At 39.5% G+C, this 21,985-nt stretch overlaps 1 protein-coding gene across 1 annotated transcript in view; it reads right to left on the bottom strand.

Moving 5' to 3' along the window:
• MEIS2 (Meis homeobox 2) overlaps positions 1 to 21,985 on the bottom strand; it is a 178,839-nt gene that overhangs the window by 117,675 nt on the left and 39,179 nt on the right. The window contains exon 6 of the mRNA XM_009321011.1: positions 3,722 to 3,867. Coding sequence (XP_009319286.1) covers positions 3,722 to 3,867 — 146 coding nt within the window. The remainder of the gene's footprint in view (positions 1 to 3,721; positions 3,868 to 21,985) is intronic.

The raw sequence follows: 21,985 nt of genomic DNA, 5'->3' as shown, positions 1-21,985 counted from the left end.
GTACATACATTTCAAAGGTCCTCCATCCTCCAAAAGGGCATGGGAGGAGGGGGGACGGCTCTGTATAGTTGCTGGTAAGAAATCCTAATCTCAACACTGGTGTAAGCTAGAGGTGTCTATACATTTGAGCACTTCCTGTTTTCACTTTGTGATCAAATATGTTCTTTGCAGGGCAAATAGGGGAGCACTTGAGGGAGGAAAGCAGAGATGTCTGAGAGGCTAATTGAGTGTACTAAGGACTCCTTGGCATAGAGGAAAAGGAGTCTTCCAAAGCTATGAATAAACTCTCGGCTTGGGTCAGATTTCTTGCTGTTTCTTTTCTTTAACCACCTTTGAACTCAAATAAAAACAGCCTTAATGTCAGGTTTACCTTTCTGATGTCGTAATCTTTATGTACTATTGAAAAGCTTATACTACCAGACTAGGATTTCCTCTACTTTCTTAAACACTGGATATTATCCAGAAAAAGCATACACATTTCCAACCAATTCATCCTCAGATCTTTCATCTTCCGGTACTGTTGTAATTCCAAACGTAAGACAGAGCTCAGTAAGTGAATGAGAACATGACAGAAGCTCCTACTCCTTGCATTTGATTTCCAACAATAAAAACATGCATGTGTATCCTATTTCAAATATAATTAAAATTACTGCAAAATGGACGCTGTGATGGGGGTTAGAAATTGTTTTGAAAGACACAGCCTGTCAGATACATTCATTCTACATCAGAGTTCAAGTGCCTGCCTCTTCAAAAAAGCCATTTAGGCAATTCGATTTTTAAAATCGGCTACCTTAGGAGTTTGCAAACTGATTGAATAATGGAAAAAAATAGCATTTTATTTAAAATCATAAGTAAATACAATTAGTCAGAACTGAGTTACTCTCTTTGAATTTGACAGTCTAAAGGAATTTCAAGTTTAATCCACACCATAAGAGATGGACTGCCACTGCCTCTCCTTCCAGGGAAACCAGAGGTTAATGATTTTTGTCATATTGAGACTAACAGCTAACAATTGCTACAGTTGGCCTTTAGTATTTTATTTGTCCTTTTGAGGTATTCAGAATAGGTGACAATGGCTTGCAGTTGAGAACATATGTAGAGAGACCCCCGTGGCTTATGGAAAAGTTGCTCCATGCTGGTTGGGTGTTTGAAAAAAAAATACAACCAGAGCTCTTTTATGTTCCTCTCCTTAATGAATGCATGAATGTCAAAATGTACCAATGGCCCATTCAGGGGGCAAAGCCTAAGCAGCTCCTTCTTTAAGAACACATCCTGAGATGTAAAATACATTTGCTTAACAAATTAAAATAATGAGATAATTCAATTAGTTTCTTTAAAAAAAAAAAAAAAAGAAATAAAAAAGGGTACATCAGGGGATTATTGTAATACAAGAACAGGTCATACAGCACAAAGGAGGAACAAACCAATTTGAAATAAGGTTAGAGTAGTAATGAAGGAATGTACATTGAATCATGGACCGCCATTGTAAAGATATTTACTTGAAACAATAAAATTGTACATCACAGATTCCCCCGTTCTGGCTCAGCCAGCATTGCACTTTGAAGGGACAAGCTAATTTGAGAAAAAGTGCGAGATCTTTAAAAGAAAGGAGTTCTCGTCCCTCCCTGCATGTGTTTATGGCAAGAATCTTTCTGAATTTACATTGCACTGGTCAGGGGTCTCCATTATCAGTTTTCAGGTCTGAGACTTACAGCACAGTAAATCTTTCAACACCTGCAAACTCATTAAAGCTGGGACAGTAAAAGGTTTGGGGCTTTTTTGTGTTCATTTAATTTGATTTTTGCAAGGCCATCCTCACCAGTGATGGCAAATTTCCCCGGTTCATGCAGGATGGAGAGGGATAGGAGAGAGAGGATGGAAACAAGGAAAAGGGATTTCAAAAAGCCAGGAGGACTTTCCTCAAGAGAAGAGAGAGGCAGTTGACTGTTTAATAAGCATGTGTCGGATGCTTTCAAGGAGCACGTGAGAAAGGAAGGCAGGGAGAAAAAAACAAGATATCACAAATTTCATAAGAGGAAGTGGAGTTACCACGGAGACATGTACAAAACAAACTGGTTTATTTGTGGCCCTGCTTTTTGCTGTCTGCCTGTACTACTCCTCTAAAGATACCCTACAGCTAAATGAAAAACCCTCCACTCATACTCACTCGACTTCCAAATTAAAAACATTTTACAGGTTAGTAAATCTCCAGCTGAGGTGATGTAGCAAAGAACAGCTGTGAAGTAATTTTGATAATGATGAGAATAATAAGCACATGGCAAGGTTCAGGGCTTTGCTGTTGCAGCTTCAGTGCTCCTGAATAGATAAAAGTGATTAAATACTCCTGATTATCCCTGACCAATATGTAATGGATTTACAGCCCTTTCAATTAGTCAGTATTTGCTTAGGACTCATTATTTTGTCTTTGGTTAAGTAATCAGCCCAGAGACTCATGTTCTGTCTAATTCCTCTGAGCCAAGTGGGTACAGGGCACCTGACCTTTGAAATGGCCATAGCTGGGAGGCAGGAATAACCACTACTCCAGCAGAGACACTGGCTATTCCAGCTAATCCTGACCCCACAGGCCAGATCAATGCACCTTAGTTTGCTACTAATGTCCTTACATCAAAATGATGGTTTAGAAATGTGGATCTATTGCTCCCCCCTTTAGCTGTGCTGCTAGCAGAGCAGTTCGATAGTCCCTATCATAAATAAATCGGGTACCTTGTCCTGAAATCATTACACTGTAACCAACATCAGCTACCGTGGAAATTTATAAAACTTTGGTAGAAGAAGAGGTAGTTAATAACAGTTAGCATTTTAAGCCTTATGAAGTGAGAAACAATTTTACAGTGAGAGGAAGAGGAAAATCAATTGATAATTTTACCAGTTTCCGTTATTTCCCACACGAAGTAAACTATGAAGAGTGTTACTAGGTTTTCTGTGGAACCGTTTTGATGCCTAAGTGAAGCTATAATAGTCAGCAGAACACCAACACATAAAACCAATTGCAAGCAGGAGGATAAAGATAGACCATGGAAAGCATTGCTTTTTCACATATTTAATCTCTCTCCCCCAAATGTGAATATGGCTAGCTTTTAACATAATGGACTTGAAGAGAAGCTAAAAAGGTGCTTATTCTCTCTGTTACGCAACTGAAGAATTAGGGAACCTGTAAGCCTTCTATATCTCACAAAAAGTGACGATGACAAGTTTGCAAGCTGCTGCTTTGAATTCTCTAACATCCACAGTTATGTCAGCACACACAGACTGGGGCTCTCTCTTCCACCACGTACATATGAAGTTTGTGTAAACACAGGCCAGCAATAAAGAATCCAGAAGGCAGAGCTTTATATATGCTAAAGCAAGAAACCCCTTTTTTTGTCCTCAGGAACATTTTTAATAGTTCAAAGCAAAAAATGATTACTTTATAGGTAGGTGTTGTTCCATGCTAAGGCTTTGTACTCTCTCTCTCTTTCTCTCTCTATAGGCATCTATGTGTGTATATACACACACACACACACACATATATGTTTCTTTCAGATTTGTCATGATTCCAAGAGCCAAGAAAAAAAAAATCTAAGGGGGAGGAAAAAAAGCAACAATAATTGAGCCCTAATAATGGTCCAAAAATTATGGGGACAATTGATTTCTAATAACGATGAATAAACCTCATTAAGCACATGAATAGAAATCTATTTTGGTTTGGGGCACCACTTACTGTGAGATGCTGGAAAAGCCACGCTCTCATGATATTTGTTGCTACTTTGGGGAAAATGCCTCTTTTCTTCTGACGCTTTTTGTCCTTGTCTGGGTCATCGTCATCCCCTGTACCAGGTGAGGCTACACTGTTGTCTAAACCATCTCCTACAACAAAGAGAAAAACAGGAAGGAGGAGACATTTAATGAACAAAATATAGAAGCCAAAAAGTATCATTAATTACCAAGACACTACCACAGTTTTATTTTGATTTGCTAGATCAGGCACATACAGTTTCTCATTATATATGAGCGCTGATACAAATATGTAAAAACTAGAAACCGTGTCTCTCCAAATACTAATTTTGTGTTTCACACATGCATATATCATTAATTCAATTATAATTGTGTGCTTGACATAGTGCAATAGCTCTTTGTCAATTATGGGATTCAATGTGGTAAAACCTGCCACAAGAAAACCCATTCACTGTAAATGCAACCCTACAACCATTCTGAATACATACTATAAGTAATCAAGTTAAATGTTCTGTAGTCTATATATTCGAGGCCCTCTGTAGAGGTGGCAGTAACCATGTCACCGTTCAGTGCACATAACACACTGTCAGATGAGCCCCTCCCCATAACCATCACCTCCCAACACACGTACAAACACACGCACAAACACGTACACCTAGTATGACCCTGGGTATAGCATTTGCATGACATGAAAACTTCTACATCTCTGCATCAGTGATTATTATCATTAAAAAAAAGATGCACATCAAGGTAGAGCTCTCACTTAATCAGAACTTTCCATCAACATCTTTCTCTTCTGTGCTTTTCCCTGGCATTAATTGTGCATTAGCAAAAATCATTTACTTTTAACAGTCATAGTTATTTTTTCTTGCCCTCCAGCAAAAATGCCTTGAAAGCCTGCCTGGAGGGCATCTAAATTATGTATCTGAAAAACTCTTCTGGCAAGGCATTGCAGGACCCCTACTTTCTTAAAATTCATACGAGCACGTCTTCCTGTTTTTGGGAAGGCATCAATCAAGAGCAGCAATATATGCCATATTCCTACATTAATATTTGAACTAATAACTTTAAAAAAAGGAAAGAAACAAGATCCGACTTGTGGCATAATCAAATGCAAAATAAATGAAGAATACTGGGACAGCACTGAGACTTTATAGATTGCTGTGTTTTCCTTACACATCATTAGCCCAGAGCCACACGAAAGAGGAAAACAGAGAAGTGGAGAGTTTATGCTCCCTGCTGGTGTTTAAGAAGCTGAGGTCCTGGAAGGACATCTGGGAATTGTGCTGAGACGGTGGTTTTTGTAATTTAAGAATAGACATTCATTAGCAGTAAATGCCATAAATCCCATGCTAAGTAAAAACCTTGTCCAAGAAAGCCTAAAACAATAAACTCTGTGCTCAATGTAGCCTGAGCTAGACGCTCCATAGCTTCCTGAGGAATGCTATAGATTCACGAGCTAATTCCTATAGCCTTGTCTAGCTCTGTAGTGTTACTAAACGAAATACGTTGCTGCTACATACAGTCCATTTGCTTCAAAACTTGCATTTCAGCTCCATCTTCCCTCCTGTGCCAGATCACCCTTCTTCCACTGCCTCCCCTCTGAAAAACCAACCCTTTTGGACCAGAGAGACAGAAAAAGCCACAGCAAAGAGCTGGCAGATTAATTTTATTGACATTTCCATTTTCACTGCAATGTGATACCCTCCATCACATGGAAGAGATGACCCTCACTATTTACAGACTGACAGGCCACTTCATTACAACCACCCTGCCCCAAGGCAGAGCAGCTCCTTTCCATCTGCCCAAACACCAGAGCAAGACCCTGAAGTCGCTGCTCTCTTCCTCATGCTCCTTTTCTTTTTTTTTTTTTTTGTTTCTGTTAACGATAGAGAAAGGAGAGTCGAATCACAGCAAACTAATCGAAGATATTATGGAAGCCCTACATGCTGTAACCAACTGTTCACTTTTGCAAGATGTTGGTTATTTAGAAAGCACTCCTTTCTGTTGCTCTCTCCCCCCCATATATTCCACCCTCTCTCTCCCTCTCCCTCTCCCTCCATCTTTCCCCCTCTCCCTCTCTCTCTCTCTCTCACACACACACACACGCGCACACTTTCCACTATGTCAAGGAACTGCTGCAAGGCAAATTCTCACAAACACTAATGGCTTCTGACTGCTCCTTGGCAACCCCAGCATTTTAACCTGGGTGGATATGCTCTCCAAAATACAGACACTGGAGCTATCTCATCAGCTGTTCATGTGACACAGATGGAGAGTGGCTATTAGGAGCCAGGCAATGGGCCTTGGGGATCTGAGGTGCTGTACTGTAGCCTCAGGCAATTTTGAAAAGCAGTACCCGGAGATGGGGGGGAAAAAATCTCTACTGAAAGTGCAAGTTTGAAGTCAGTCAGTCTGTTTGTCTATCTGTCGTATGGATAAAGATATCTTTGTCTCTTTATGTAAAAGCTATGCGTGTATGCACAGGATGCATGGAGCTGTAAAACTTCCGCTCTGCACCATCCTTTCGCACCGCAGAAGCACTGGTTCACTCCCTGTACGGACAAATTCCTGTTTCTCTGTATATACATACTGTCCTGTTTGTGAGCATCCTCAGCAGGAGTCACCTACACGCTAAATCAGTGTTTAGACCTTTTGGAGAGGTTGTTAATATCCTGGTTTTAAAAAGCTAATAGCAGCCCAGGAGATGAAAGTTCAGCTAAAGCTTCCACTGTCTTCCCACCTCAATTGGCAGTTGAAATGGTGAGAGTCAGTGCTTCCCTAATCTGTTCCATAACCTCATGAAAGGAAATCCAAATATTGTACCTCCAAATGACCTCAGAAGATGATACAGCAAGATTTGTTGCTCCTGGTGAACCACAGGCCCAATCCTGTTAAGCTGTATTGTTATATCTTTAATAGCACTACAACTGCTCACATCAGTGGGTACAGTTTCTAGTGACAAGAAGTCATAGAGGTAGCCCATAACTGACTTTTCCAAGGTGGAATGATTTACTTCTTGGATATGGAGGGCCTGATCCTAGTTTGCTGTATTCAAATAAACATGAGTTACTTTAAATGAAGAAAAAGAAATTATCAAAAGTGAAATAAAGTAAATGACATGAAAGTCATTCTGTTGAAGACTGGACTGAGTATACTTTTAACTGCTGTATGAAGGAATCCAAATTTAAACCATTTAAACCATCATTACAAGTGATTCTGCTTATGTGAATCGTTCATATCCTGATTTGGATGGCAATTTGTAAGAAGAGTAGAGTCAAGTCCTAACTTGTATGGAAATTGCAATTATATAAGCATAGTTATCCCAATTTTCTAGTGGGGAAATTAAGTCTAGATTTTGGCCCACTGACTTTCTTTTTCACACAGCAGCAAAAAAAAAAGGGTGACTTTCTCCTGCTTTGCACACTGTTCACTCGTTTATTCTTGTGCATAGAGTACAAGTGATTGCAAAACTGTATCACTGTTCTAGGAAAGTGGAGAATTCTTAAGTGGCGCTCTCTTTGTGGAGATGTCAATGACTATGCAGGATTCAAGCCAGTAGAGAATTAGGCATACTACCCAGCTTGTTTAAGATTATATCAATGCTATATAATAGTCTCAATAACCCCTATAAAAGATGGAGAGAGTTTAGAAGAAACTTTGCAAAGTGACCCACACGGGGTTCCTTAGAGACCTTCTCTTCTAGGGGAAGGGTTTGTGGAGGAGGCTGAAGATGCAAGTCTTCTTTACACAGTGGGAAGTTAGGCTTCCACACTAGCTCTGTGTGCAGACATTCTTAGCACATGCTGAGGGTTTCTTCTGACAAGATAAATTATTTTGCATTGACAGCAAAGGAGACTACCTCTTATTTAAAAAATACTGAATAAGTAGTTAGAGTAGGGTTTCTATTGCACCATAATTTCAAACTTAACTTGCTGCAAACTGATTTCCTTGGACAGACTAGCTTGCTGACCCCAATGTTCATACAGCTAAAGGCCAGTCCAACCTTATTGTATCAATGAATTCCTCTTTGACAGTCCTCCACACTATCAGTATTATCTCAACCCTAGTCCTTGCTTGTGTTCCTCACAGAGTAAAGACCCGGCAAGAGACAAAGCGAGTGCTGTTTAGAAGCTGCTCATCTAGTCTTTTCACCATTTGTGAACAGGATGAGTAACAGATTCCCAATCTATGCAAAATTATAACTAAAAGGGATAACCCAGTCAGGCCAAAGCACAGAAGCCTGGTAACAGCCCAGATTCAAACTCTAGAAATAGTTTCTATTACCATCATAACAAGCAGAGCAGTAAGAAAAGTGATTTCTGGAAAAATACATTTCAGGACCCAGTGTTTGAGATTCTTCACCATCAGAGGTCCCCTACAGCTTTACGGTTTGTCATGCTAAAGGAAAAGAGGGAAGAGCAGGAGGGAAGACAAGACACTTAATCATTTTTCTAAAAATAGTGCAAGCAATATGAAAACCAAGTTAAAGATTCTGAAAAGGAAGGCTGCAGTGCACTATACCGATCTTAAGTAAACTACTGATCTTAAGTAAAATCTTTCAGTCCAGTATTTTGATGGAATAGAATATGTAGATATAAATGCAAAACAAAGAGGAGAATCTACATGCAGTTTATATTCACAATGTGCAATTATTTGTTTGTACTTATAATGTGTCCATCTGGACACATAAGTATTGTAAACCATTATTAATAAGGATGTTCAATTTCGTAATACGATCCACATCGCCACCAGAGAAAAATCTTAAAAATCTGGTTAATTACCACTGCCAAAAAGCTGGGAAGAGAAGTGTTTAATAAGTTTTGAAGATAAGACAGTCTGTGCTGTAGGAAGGACTAATAGAGAGGGAGGGTCAGTTCCAGAATCAAAGACCCTTCAGGAGAACTCCTTATCTCCATTCCACCCTGTTAAAATCATCAGACTTTTAGCCTTACAGCTTCAGCAGATCATAGCTCTTTGAAAGAAGTGCTGGCTGTGGGGGTTTTTTTTCTCCTCCTCTTAATGATCACTGTTCATGGAAGTTGACTTAGTGCCCTCACACCGCAGAAGCAATACTTATCTACCGCATCTTACTGCCTAGGAAAACTGAGTTAGGATAGGTTATGGGTGGCAAACCTGGGACTTGGAAAACCACAAACAGTTCAAGTGGGCATCCCAGCTTTAGAGTTGTGCCATCGTCAGCAGTGCTCTGCCAGTACGCGTGCTGGTTTTGCTGAACTACTTGATGAGGAAAGGTGCCATCAGAAGCTGTTTAGGCCTGACACAGGCATTCTAGGTTGACCTGCATGCTCAGCCACTTGTCCCATCTTGGAGCGGGGTATCCTCAAGTGAGCTGCTGTAATCAGTTCCCTGTGTTGCCTCCCCTTTTGTGTCTCGAGACACCAGACACATGTCTCATGGTGCTATGGTGTATGTTTCAGTGAGCATCTTGGAGGGAAAGAAAGGTTGGACATTGGTGCACTAGAAGGAACAGGAAGACTTCAGACATATAGCACTACCATCTCTCTTACTACAGATGTTATTCTTTTGCCCTTCTAGCAGCAGGGAGGAGATGAAGGGCTGGCCTTCTCTCTGCTGTTCTTTTGCAAGATCGTTTGCTTTCCAGAATATAACCCAGCAATCCCACTGGGCTGATACAGTAAAGATGGCATGTACAAATTTCACACAATCCGGGCATTAATAACTATTGTAAATTCAAATAGGAAGAAAAGGAAGAGAACTTAAGCCACTATCAGACCTTACCTACAAAACTATTCTAGTTGGTCAAATCACATTTTAGCATAGTTTGTCAGTCAGGAGCAAGTCCTTATTGCCATCTGGCAATATGTGCTAAAGGCTTAAAGAGTTGCATGGTATCTGGTGTCTAAAGTGTATTTACAACAAGGGACAGAATAAAAACTGTTCATTTTCTATTTCTGGATAGGCACCTTTCTATAATCAGCAATTTATCTTATTTTCAAAGAGGCATTTACAAATATTTTATTATTTACTCGAAGGTAGGAATGACATTCCAGCTATGTTATTGTTATAGTCATGCACGCTATAAAATTGGTGATTCAGATCTTTCAAAATTATTTGCAGAACTGTAATGCTTCACATTTCCCCTTTTATTGTTTTCCTGTCCAAAAATAAGAAAAAATACTGGCTGTTTTGTGCCCTTAATTGTCTGTGTTGAAAGCTCGTGTTTATTTGTGAAGTGAATCGAGAATTCTTAGATATTATATTCAAAAGCCAACAACATATTTTTCTAGCTTTTTAAAGACAAAACTAATAAACACCAGGTTAAATTTTAAGCTCTTTTATACAGCCAGTAGGTTTGTGGTTTGTTCATTATAATCCAACATTTTTTCACATCAGGTGAAAAAGTGTTCCAATGCAGACAAGGGGAACAGTAAAGCAACCTGCTAATTACTGATCTCTCTTACGTTCCTGCTGTGCTAAACTGTCCGGACATGTTGAAGTGAAATTTTTCTGCGATTTTCAAGTGACTAGTTCATGGCCCACTGCCGTGGAGTGCAGGAGAAGGGATGAAATGCTTTAGTTTACATGCAACATTTACTAACTGTGTGGGTTTTCCGACATTAAAGAGGGGACAGTGACCCATGCCACCTTTTTCACACTCAAAAGAGCACTGAAAAAACAGTCTTCATAGGCTTACCTCAGGCTTCCCTGGCCCTTAACACCCTCCCCCCAGGGTAGGAGCAGAAAGAGAAAAAAGAAGGGATTTTATGCTCCTTTCTCTTCAACTTTTCAGGCGGTATAAGCAGCATTTAGCAAATTCAGCCTCCAAATGGCTCCAAATGCTCTGAGCTGCAGGGGCTCATCCTTTGTTAGCCTCCCTCTATTTACACAGGATTTACGCAGGCTCTCCACTGAAGAGACCACATGTTTCTGACAGAAAGCACTTCCATTCACACTGCATCAGGCAACAGGATTGTAACCACTGCAGCTTCACGCTGACCTGAGATTAGGGATTTCAGCAACATTGAGATGGTAACAATCTGCTAACTAACGAAAATTATCCATGGAGAACTCTGCTGCTTACTCCAGTTAAAACTACCGTGGCCAGATAGATTAGGTTACTTAAAAGGACAATTAAGAACTAGCTACTGTCAAGAATATGTGTGTCCATCTACAAATAACATACACACACAGAAAAATATCAGCAGAAAAGAAAAAAAAAAATCAGACTGCAGCTTGGATTAAAACAATTTCACCTACTGGCTGAAGACATAAAGTGTAAAAACAGACAGATGGACACATATGTAAATGTGGCTGCATTTGTTTCTCTGGAGCTGGCAAGTTAGTAATAACAGTATAGTTTAATAATTTATTTTCCATGGTATTTTCACACTGGTTAACTGGGCAGTGGCAACATCCATGCGGAACTTCAGGAGCGGAATAACTCCTTCTATCTAATTGCTACGGGGGCAAACAAACTGAACCAAGCGACCTCTCTTGGCTCTGCCTACAAGGACTCAGTTCTGGAACCCGATATCGGTCTGGAGATTTTTAAAATTTAGTTTCTTTTTTTTTAACTCAGTTTGGCCAGTCAGGGTTTCTACACTGAGATTTTTGCCAGATTTAGTATTTGTGTCAGGGTTTTTCAAACTGGTTTACATGCACACAAGCACAGCAAACGTTGCTGGTTGGAGCTTGTATTTTTTTGCTCAATAGCCTTTCATGGGGCAAAAGAAAATTAGATGGGAACACAGGGCCAGAAAGGACCACACAGATCCAGTTTTTGATGAGTTTTATTTTGTTGTCTTAATTCGGCGAATAATTTTGCTTCTGTAGCAAAGAACAAAACAATTTACTTCTGTAATAGTAACTCATACATGCATCCGATAAACACATAAAAAGTATATTCTAAAGTTCTCCATAGTATATCATAATAAAGCTCTTCTGGGCACTCAATGATTCATTTTTAGTGATCTCTCAAATGCCCTTATCCACAGTTAACACTCAGATTTTATTAAGGAAGAAAGCAGGGACAAATGTCCACTTAAGTCCCAGCTCTCAAATTCAACTCTGCTTGCGCTGCAGTACCTAAAGCTAAAGCTCCTTTAATGTTCTGTTCACCTCCCCTGTGTGGCATTTCTGCTAACACAGAGTTCACAATCTTTCAGCCCCAAACACAGAAGGCTGCTATCTTCAAGTCATCCAAGGAATGTGCCAGATACTATCATCTCCCCTGCAATACAAAGAACCAGAAAGAGGCAGAGACCAAAAGGAGACCGTACTGATCAGGTTACTAAAGTCCAGAAAGTCTTTCCCAGAATGCTAAATGTTAATCTTTGAACCAGCAAATGTTATAATTAAGATCCTTGTAGTTGGAGGAAATGCTAGCTCGAGAAGTCAAAGGTACAGCCATTTGAAGTTGTACTTTTTTGCACGTTTATCCTAATCTCGCACCCCTCATGCTGGCATAACCGCCATCAACCACTTTGTTCTATTCAAGCAAAATTATCATTAATGTCAGTGGCAGTTTTGCCTGAGTAAGGAGTGTAAGACCAGATCCTTGTCTTGTTCACACAGAATTGCAAGCACTGCACAATTCCAGATGAGATATACTCATTAAAACTTGTGGTTTATGCTGATTTATGATGCTCTTCTGTTTAAAAGTGAAACTCGCTTTGTACCTCACCAGTAAAGTGTTCAATGCACTTGTTTCTACATGGTTTCAACTTCAATTTCCCCCTCCCCACCTCAGCACAAGTTGGGAAGTTTACTCCCAGGTTTTGGCACCTAAGCTGAAGGAAAACATTATTAAACTAGGTTTAAGTATTTTGTCTGCTTTGGTAATTGCTTTGCAGTGTGAATGTAAATAGCTGTTATTCTGTTTAAATTTTTCATCCTACTAAACGCTGTCACACAAAATGTCCTTGTGCTGCAGTCTAAATGGAGTTCTTTTTAAATTGCTTTTTTATATATTTTTAGAGAAATATTTTTAGCATTCTCGTAGTAATTCTGTTAAGAATACCAGCTGCAGACTTTGGCTACAGCTGAGACAACAATAACAAGTCATTAAAGAAATCAGGAGACAAACCCCCCCTTTTTTTTCTTTTCCTAAATCACATCACCTTTAAGAGACCATTTTCTTTTTTTAGTTCTCTATCCCTGTTGGATAAGTGGGATAGTGTTTTTAGTTTCCTCAATCAACTGTACCAAAGTTAGTATACATTAAAAAGCTATATTTTATTTTAAGTACCATTTCTTATTTGCTATCCTGTTATTTTTGTCATTAGAAAATAACCAAGTTCAATTAAAATTCTACCTGCAGTTGAAGTTAAGTAATTAAGTTCAATAGTATCTCATCAATATTTAACCTTTAACATTTTGCAGTTGTTTATATATAGCAGAATGTGGAGAACTTAAAGTAGATGATGGCTAACATCCTGTACTGTTCTTCTTCATTAAATCATTAATGTAGTTTCTTTAAGAATAAAAATGGCTTTTTTTTTTAAATGGAAAATAGCCATCAGAGCATCTCAATTTTCCTTACAGCTGCTACAAACTTATAAACTGTGAGATATTTTAACGTCTTGCAGTTCCCCTTAGACAACATGCTGTTGGACACATTTAAGACATTCCTTAAAATGATGCCCACTAATACAACAAGAGTCCATGTACTGTCTACATTAGAAACCTCTCTTTTCAGGGTTTTTTAGCTATTAAAAAAGCACCAGCTGAAGTACTGCATACAAGTACATATTCATAGGATTTTTTCATAATTTCCAAAAAAAGTTAGCACTAGAAATGTAACAGACATTTATTCCTGAGAGATACTAAGTTAAAAGCTTTGGTTATTAAAAAGTACATTTGTTAGGCCACAAGTCCAAAATGCACATTAGTCTATTTTAAGATGTATTTTAAAAAATGGAGGATGGCTGAATGCTTAAAAAAAAAAAAAGAAAAAAAGATGTTTTAATAGAAGAGTGTCAAAATGAACCATAAAAGCTTTTCCAGGTGATAAAATGTACAGAAATGTGTATGTTACATAAAACACAAATAAGAGTACCATCTCCATATGCATTCACAAACACTTGAGCAGCATCAGAAAAGATGCTTGCTGTGAATGCATAGTCCAGAAAAAATAAAAAAATACAAAACAACCCCAAACTTGGCAAGTCTTACATACCATAAGAGCTCCAACACCTATGCACAGTAGGGTGGATTAACCCGCTGGGTGCTGCGGACATATATATGCACCTCCTCCTAAAGTGTTCATTTGGCTGGCAGTCTGGAAAATGCCAGAATGTGAAGGGTTACGTGGGAACACTGACAGTCTGCTCTTGCAGGTTTAAGTTAAAGCCCATACTTTAAATATAGTGTGCTAGGTATTTGGAAACATAACTAATTCTGTTTGTAAGTGGTATGCTATTTGGTGCTCACAACAAAGGGCTCGATCTGGTGCTCGCTCCCACTAGTGAATCACGTTCCAGCCGACAACCACGTGCTTTGGATCTGCCCATATTTACTTTTGGGGTAATATTTTTCAGGAGTCTTCCTCCAAGAAGCCTTGTAAAGGTAAAGTGTAAACCATCTATACCTCATCTGCTATACACATTGGATGCTTAAAAGTGGTTACTGGAAAGGCCTGAAACATTTTGTCTTTCAAGTTCAGTAAACAGATTATAAGAGCAAGCATTTAAGAGCCGAAGCCCCTAGTTAGTCCCTGCTAGCTTCTTAGAGTTTGACTTCAGCAATGAGGGAAGATACAGTTAAGAATATCCAAATGCCTCAAACTGGAAGAAGCAGCAAGCATACAGACATGTGAATTCTGGTCAGAAAATTTCAACTGGTTGACAAAAAAACCCAAAATGAGATCTTTTCTGATATCAGAAAGGCTTACAAGCAACTTATTTTCTCCCATCTTCCAGTTTTACTGGATTGTTTCCAGTAACCAGATAATATCGTAAAACAAACAAACAAAAAAGAAGGGAAGGCCATGGCCTTCTCTTCTCTCCACACCCGAGCAATCCCATAGGATGCTTTGGATCTGCTTTAAGTGATCAAAATAACTGACAGAGCAATGCGTAATTTCATAGAAACATGGGGAAAAGCGTTTGACAAAAGTTTCCATTAATTTGATTTAGAAAATAAGGAAGCATAAAAAGAGCAAAACCACAGGGCACTGACTTGTTATAACACTCTTTGCCTAAAAGTTCACAGCACAAAACTAAAAAGCACAGACCCCCCACTCTGACACCTGATGCTTTGCTTTTCTGTTCATAAACCTGTAATTTCATTTCAAGTCTTTCATTGTAGCAGAAAGTGTTGCAAAAGACTAATATGCAGTGCCTACAAAGTTTCCCCAGAATGGTTTGTGTCCCTGAGCTCTTCCTAGGGAAGGACCTCGTAAGTTGGGCTCCAGAGAACTTCCATCACCCTGCTCCCCTACAAAACCCAAACGAAAAAGCTGGCATGTTACGAGACTTCTCTTCATTCAGATGGGTAAAATGGAGTTTCCCTCTGGACAGGCTGTTCACCTAGCCAGTTAGAGAACTGACATGTATGCCATAAGATCAAATGTAAGCTCCACCAATCAAGTGGCAGTCTGGGCTAAATGTGCTGATGCAGCAAATTTCCAGATCTTGATCACACTAGGCAGGGGAGTCATTCTTCTCAGTGATAAAGTCACTGAATGCACTCTTGAGGAGATAAAAAATTAAGAACTGGCTGACTTTGCACCATCTGAGTGAGGTATTCACCGCTGACCCAGAACAACAGAATTGTCACCAGCTAGGAATCACTGTAGACATGGTCATCTCCGACTCCTTACTGCAAGGCTGTTCACGGGAATCGTTTCTCAGCTGGTTAGTGGCATCAATCCGGAAACTACAGTGTTTAAATGCATTATGCATTAGAAAAAACTTCACACAGCCCCTCCATCTCTCTCCTCCTCCTCTTAAAAACTCTGTGAAATGATGCCAATGAGAGGGCTTGGTAGTCAAAAAAGGGCTTGGTAGTCAAAAAAAAAAACCAAATAGGATTTTAGCAATTAAGATTTGCGTCAAAGACATTAACTCCCCTTTGCAATTTTATAGTTACGATATTTTTACCTGTTTTACTATGTCAGCTTTTAAAACTTACCAGAGATTTATGTAGCAGGCTAAGAATTGAGATGCTGATAGTGTTGGAGCATTATCTAACACAAGATATTCTATTCCCTTTTCTGTTATTGGCTCAGAAACTGACCTTCAGCAAACTTTAGGGATAAGGATTTTCAAAAGTGCTCAAATGAGCAAGGAACACAGCTTTCAATGAAAACTGCTTTAAAAGTAATACATAATATTCCTTTTGATAGTAATTGGTGGTGGCTCTTAGATAAGTGAATATTATATATTATTACTTTTAAAGACAAACATGTCAATGCACACCTGCGCTCATTTGGGCAGTACATTTTTTCAAGTCTGAGTATGGTTATTGTTTTTACTAATTCTTCTTCATCTCTAAATGCGTATCTTAAAGAGAACATGCTTTCTTTACATCCTGAAATGCTCTGTTAGAAGGCAGGTTCTTGGACATAAGTACTTGTGATCAAAATAGACACACAAGGACATCGTATTTCTTTTCTCCTTCAGCTAAATAGCAGTATTGCCATTTACGTTACTAGGAGCAAAAGTAAGTCTTAGTGCTGTAACTTCGGTAAAGAGGCCACACAGGTTTTTGTATCTGTGGCTGATCAAAATCATGAAGTATGAACAGTATTGTCATCCAACCTTTTTCCATCTCTGGTTCCTGTGGCATACATAGGAATTTGTTTTGAGAGACCGAGTGAAAAAACTCAGATTTGTCATTTCCTGTTTCTACCTCTGATGAACTCAAAGGCAAAACACTCTCTGGACTTCACTCTTCACCTGCCGCACACGCTGTGTTTCTGTCAGCATGGACGAAACACACAGAGCGAGCCAGCTTTCCCAGGGAGGAGGAGAAGTGCTCAGAGGGACTGGGACCTGCCCATGTCGCCGGTCACTTCGCAGCGAGGACACTTACATGAGCACCAGCCCTGCGCGTTTGGATGGAGATAACTTCTCCCTGGCTCTCAGAGCACAGGAAAGAGTTATCATACGGAGTGCAGATCTGGGGCCATTTTTCTGAAACAAGAAACACCAGCGTTCGTAACTCATTTACGAAGCACTAACGAGGCCCCCTTTTCAACCCTGTTTATTTCTTACAAAATAGATTCATCTGGACAATGGCAAAGAAAGAGAAGCTAAATCAAGGAGGTGAGTAGGCCATCCTTTTCTCCTCGACTAGTGCTGCTTTCTGGTACCCATGGTGGCTTTTCCCATATGTGATAAAGGTTTGGTAAATAATGCACGCCTGGGCCCTGGCCGTTGATGGTTCACAGATTGTACGTCCTTAGCAGCACCACCCCATCTATTACTGTGGAATTAGTTGACAGCACTACTAGTTGTTACCAAAAAAATAAACTAATTGGTCCCTGAGGATAGCTAGGTGCTTTGGAAGTCTTTTCAACAAAAAGAAAAAAATTATCTCCCATAGTGATTTGCCAGCCTTCCTATACTCTATCCAGCACATTGGGACTTCTAAATTACATACTATAATTGACATCAAATATCTGTCCCATCAGTGAATATCTTTATTAGCATCAAAATCACTCACAACTAGTGTTCCTCAATGTTATTAAACAGAACTTGTTCTAGGTGTTGCCTTACTAATTAGTCAGGATGAGCCCGAGGAAGAAAATCTGGGTCATGTTAAATTAATTGGAATGAGCATGAAAATTAGCAGAGCAAACTGCATCAATTTTCTATAGAGAGCCTTTCTTCATGTTGAGAATAAAAATGGATATTATGAGGCATTAACCAAACTGCCTTCTGTGACTGCCAAGAGGTGTGTTACAGTAGCCCAAAAATATCATGCTCACAGATTTTCAGAAGTTAATGAGACATTTCCAGGAATGGTAAATACATGGTATTAAAATGGGTGTGCCTCTTATGGGAAAATGCCAAGTCATTTCATGTTTATTCAGGCATAACAAGCTCCTCAAAATGAGCATAATTTAAGAGGTGAATAGTGCAAAGAGGGCTAACATTCAACTAATTTTCCTTAAGAAAGAAAAGATTAAATTGAACAAAAAATGAATTAAGAGGTTTACAAATCAACAAGTCAACCATCAGATTGCAGCCTCTGCTCAGTATATTCTCATCAGCCCCTGCCATGAAGTTTTCAAAAAATGTCCCGAAGGCAGGGAACAAAGCGAGCAGAACTGATTACAGCCACACTCACCGCCTTGCTGTCTAAACTCTGTTTGGCTTCCTAATGAGCTCACTAAAAACCTAATTCATCTCCCATAACCCTTCTCAGCCCTCCTTGAAATTCACCATTATGGAAATTACAGATGAAACATTTACAGGCTGTGTTCAAATTACTGCTTCTTCAACAGGCAGGTCCCTGACCCTCACAATGAACACAATAGAGGTATGTCCGGCATGAAACCACTCGAGCCGCAGCCTATAGAATAAAGAGGCTCAGGAAGGTTAAGACTTTTTCTCATGGTGACAATGATTTCCGCATTAATGCTTTCAGTTCCATGAATATGGGAATTTTGTGGGTTTGACAGTATATCAAATACAAATTGTAATTCAGAAGGGGAGAAATGAGTTGTACTGATGACAAATAGCTGAAATAGGCTAATGTGAATTCCCAGCCTGTTCATGAGGAAACTCCCTCAGTTCCTCATTACATGAAGTCAAAATGATCCTCACGGCACCTAGCCTGTAACTGGAAGATTACTGAATTGATGGATCCTTAGTTTAAAATGCAGCTGTTTTATTCTGCTTTAGTAATTAATTCTTTTTCCAATACCATATTGATTAAGCGTAGACCCTGATAAAGTTCAAACTGAGAAGAATCTCTAGTGGCTTCCTTAGTTGCTCCAGAGACTCAGTGAAAACTTCCTACAATTCCACCTGCCTCCTCAGAGTGCTGATCCAATGAACAGAACAGTTTTTTTCTCATAAATTAGTTAGGCCATGTGGAGCTGTATTAGCTGATCGTTGCTTTTGTCTCTCTACTTGCTGACTTGCTTTTCACTTTTGCTGTCCTTTGTGCTGTCACACACAAAGTCGGAGTGCAGCTGCCATGCTGAACCCAAACCAAGGTAAAGAACAATTCGTACAAACTACATTTTTTTCCCCACTTTATACAGCTGCAACTCCCCGAGCAGCGCTGCACTCAATAAGGCCTCCTGGGATCCAACTAGCAGAGAAATCCATGCTGAAGCATGCAGTCGTTCTCTGGGACTAAAGGGTGTTGGGGGGGGGGCAGGGGGGGAATAACCTGTTTTCTTCAAGACTGCTCCACCTTTTGGGTTAGAATATTTGCTGCTTTGTTTTTAGCAGCCAAAGATCCTTACATGATCTGTTTTTTACTTTTTTTTTTTTAAAGAAAAACAGGCCCAAACCACACATATCAAACACTACAGCCACTTGAGACAAGAAATCACCACTTCACCTATAACAAGTGGGATGTGGGTTCTTGTTGACTAACAGGCAGCCGGTGGCTGTCCGTGAATGACCACTGCAAACACAGCAGCATATTACAAGAAGCAGCAATCACCAGCACGATGCTGCTTTTCAGAGAGTCACCTGTACTGGGAAATCCAGGCTTGTGAATCAAAAAGAGCATGATAACAGAAAGTTTCTCAGATTACAGCCAGTACAATGAATTTTGTTTCTTACGAAAATCAGAAATATATTGGTCTGAAAACATTCCCAGCACTTGATTATTATTATTTCTTCCCCAACCTACCCCAGCCCTTCTCCTCCTCCTCCCTCCCTTTCCCACCACCTGAAAAAGAAACAGCTGATGCCTTCCGTGTCTGCGCACTACAACTTGTAACTTGAACCTGTGTGTCTGAAGGGTAACGTGCTGTATATACTGGTTCCCACAACGCTGGTAACAAGTGATCGACAGAAGTAAATGATCTGAGGGAATGGCAGGCACATCAGATATTAGCAATCCTTGTTCAGGTGACTTATTAGTTAATAAGACTACCTAAAGGCTAAGGATCTCATTCTAATTTCATACTGTTCTGAGGCCCTTGACTTAACCTCTGCCTTCCCACCAAGGCAAAAGCAAACTGGCTTTTCGTATTTCTTTGAGAGAATCTGCTCAGTTTGGCTCAGCCGATTTGTATTTGAAGAGCTACATAACCAGGCGGGTGCACGGACGGCGGTGGGCAGCCTCTGTGCGTGGTGGGCCAGGACAGATAACGGCATTCCCCACCTTCAGAGCATTCTTCCTCAGGGCGAAAGGTCACCCTTCACAGATGTCTCCAGCAGACACTCAGTTGTCAAAAGGTTGCGTCATGCGATGCATGCAGTCACTGCTAACAATGCACTGTTCTCATCCAGATACGTAAACACGTTGCACTTCTAAATAATTTCCTTGTTAAGGACAACTTGTTTCCCCCCCCCCGAGTTTTGTTCAGTTATCAAAAAAATGTAAGGAACACTGAGAAAAAAAACCAGTCTGACCCCCCTTGCCAATTCACAGCTTAAGTATTCTATTTTCCTTTTCTGTCAGGCTATTCAGCACAAGAAGATGCTTCTGGATTATTCCCAAAAAAGAGAAATAAAGCCACCCTATCCCAAAATGTCTAACAGTAAAGCATATAGTTTGGAGGCAAAAAAGCACACATTTGGTAAAATGGAAGATAATAAGCAATTTGTCAGAAAAGATACATAGCTAGAAAAATTCTATGAAGAAAATTCTATTCAGCTTAATATAGCTTATTCTAATTCCTTCCATTCAAAAGTAACAAACATGCACCCTGTGTGGACAAGTGCAAAAAGGAAAGTTATCTGTGTTCATGTATTTGTTACTAATTCAGGTTTGCCTGGTGCGAAGTTTATTTCCCCAGAAATAGTAGGTCCTAGTTGCTACAGTAGCTCAGCTTTTTAATTTCCAGTGCCTCCAGATGAATAATATAACAAAGATATCTTCTTTGTTGAGGACAGTTACTCTAAAGCAGCTTGAAGCTATCACACACAATGCAAAACAAGTAATTTTGTTCTAGAATGGATTCAAACAAGCTTATCAGGATCGTTATCTATTTATAAATGATATATTTAACTGTAAAGTAAGACAGACATGGTTGGAATGTTACACATGAGGAAACACGATTAGAGATATTCCAAATTACTCAACCTAATCCCAAGCAGTAGAATCTTAAGGGCACTGGGAATTTCTAGAAGAATTAAGCATTATATGTTGTAAAAAGCACAATTAAATACCCTTAGAAACCAAGCAGAGATTCTTTCAGATCTGCCTGCAATATGTAATCCTCCCAAATGCAGAATGTTTGCCTCTCCAAGCATCCCTTTTCTGCTCATTCCTTTAGCCACTGAACCTACGGAAAGCACACTTTCAAAAAAAATCTCCTTTGGTGCTTTCATGTCTTGTATTTCATACACTTAGCCATCTTGAATTAATAGGAGTCAATGAAGATACACATTCTTAAAAACGGCTGCAGCTTCATCGCTCTAATCTATGAACTTTAAAGACCTTCGTTTTATGAGCTTTCCTCAGGGTAGGTATTTCAGTGTTCTAAAAACAGGGTTATGGACTGTTAAGTTAAGCACATGTTCTGCATCAACATTTTAGTTTCAGCAGGTTATTTGGTGCCAAGTTTGCCAGCGAGTATCATCAATCCCGAAATATGTGCTTATTTGTTTTAACAGGTGTTTTGAGAACAGCACAGGACAGGAGAAAAGCACTGTTAATATATTCATTTAGTACCTATCCTTAATTCTGAAAATCCCCTTACCCTTCCCCCCAAAACATGACAAAATTTCACCTCAGGTGTTGAAGATGCAAAGAGATGGAGTTGAAAAAGAGTGCAATGAGTATTTCTGTTATTTCACCAGTCTGACGATTTGTCCACTCATTTCTATTGTACATTATTTCTCACCGAGTAATCTCAGACCTGGGTTTACATATGGTATGACCTATCTACTTACAGAAAACTACCTTTTATTGTGCAACTGGTGTTAACAGTAGAAGAAAAAAGTAACGCTGAAGCAAAAAATCCAATACCCTTTAGATAATGAAACATAACCAGGGACTTTCACTCAGTCTGTTCTTCTGAAGACCGTTTGTTAGCGTTTGCATCAGAGGACGTACAGGGAGAAGAAATGAAAACAATCTAAAACCAAAATTGGCTTACCCACATCAGTCATTCCACAGAATCAAA

This window comes from Pygoscelis adeliae, unplaced genomic scaffold (genome assembly GCF_000699105.1).
Source record: "Pygoscelis adeliae isolate BGI_AS28 unplaced genomic scaffold, ASM69910v1 Scaffold3, whole genome shotgun sequence".
Taxonomy (NCBI): Eukaryota; Metazoa; Chordata; class Aves; order Sphenisciformes; family Spheniscidae; genus Pygoscelis; species Pygoscelis adeliae.
Note: the sequence above shows the minus strand (reverse complement) of the source record. Positions and strands in the feature narration are given on the sequence as shown.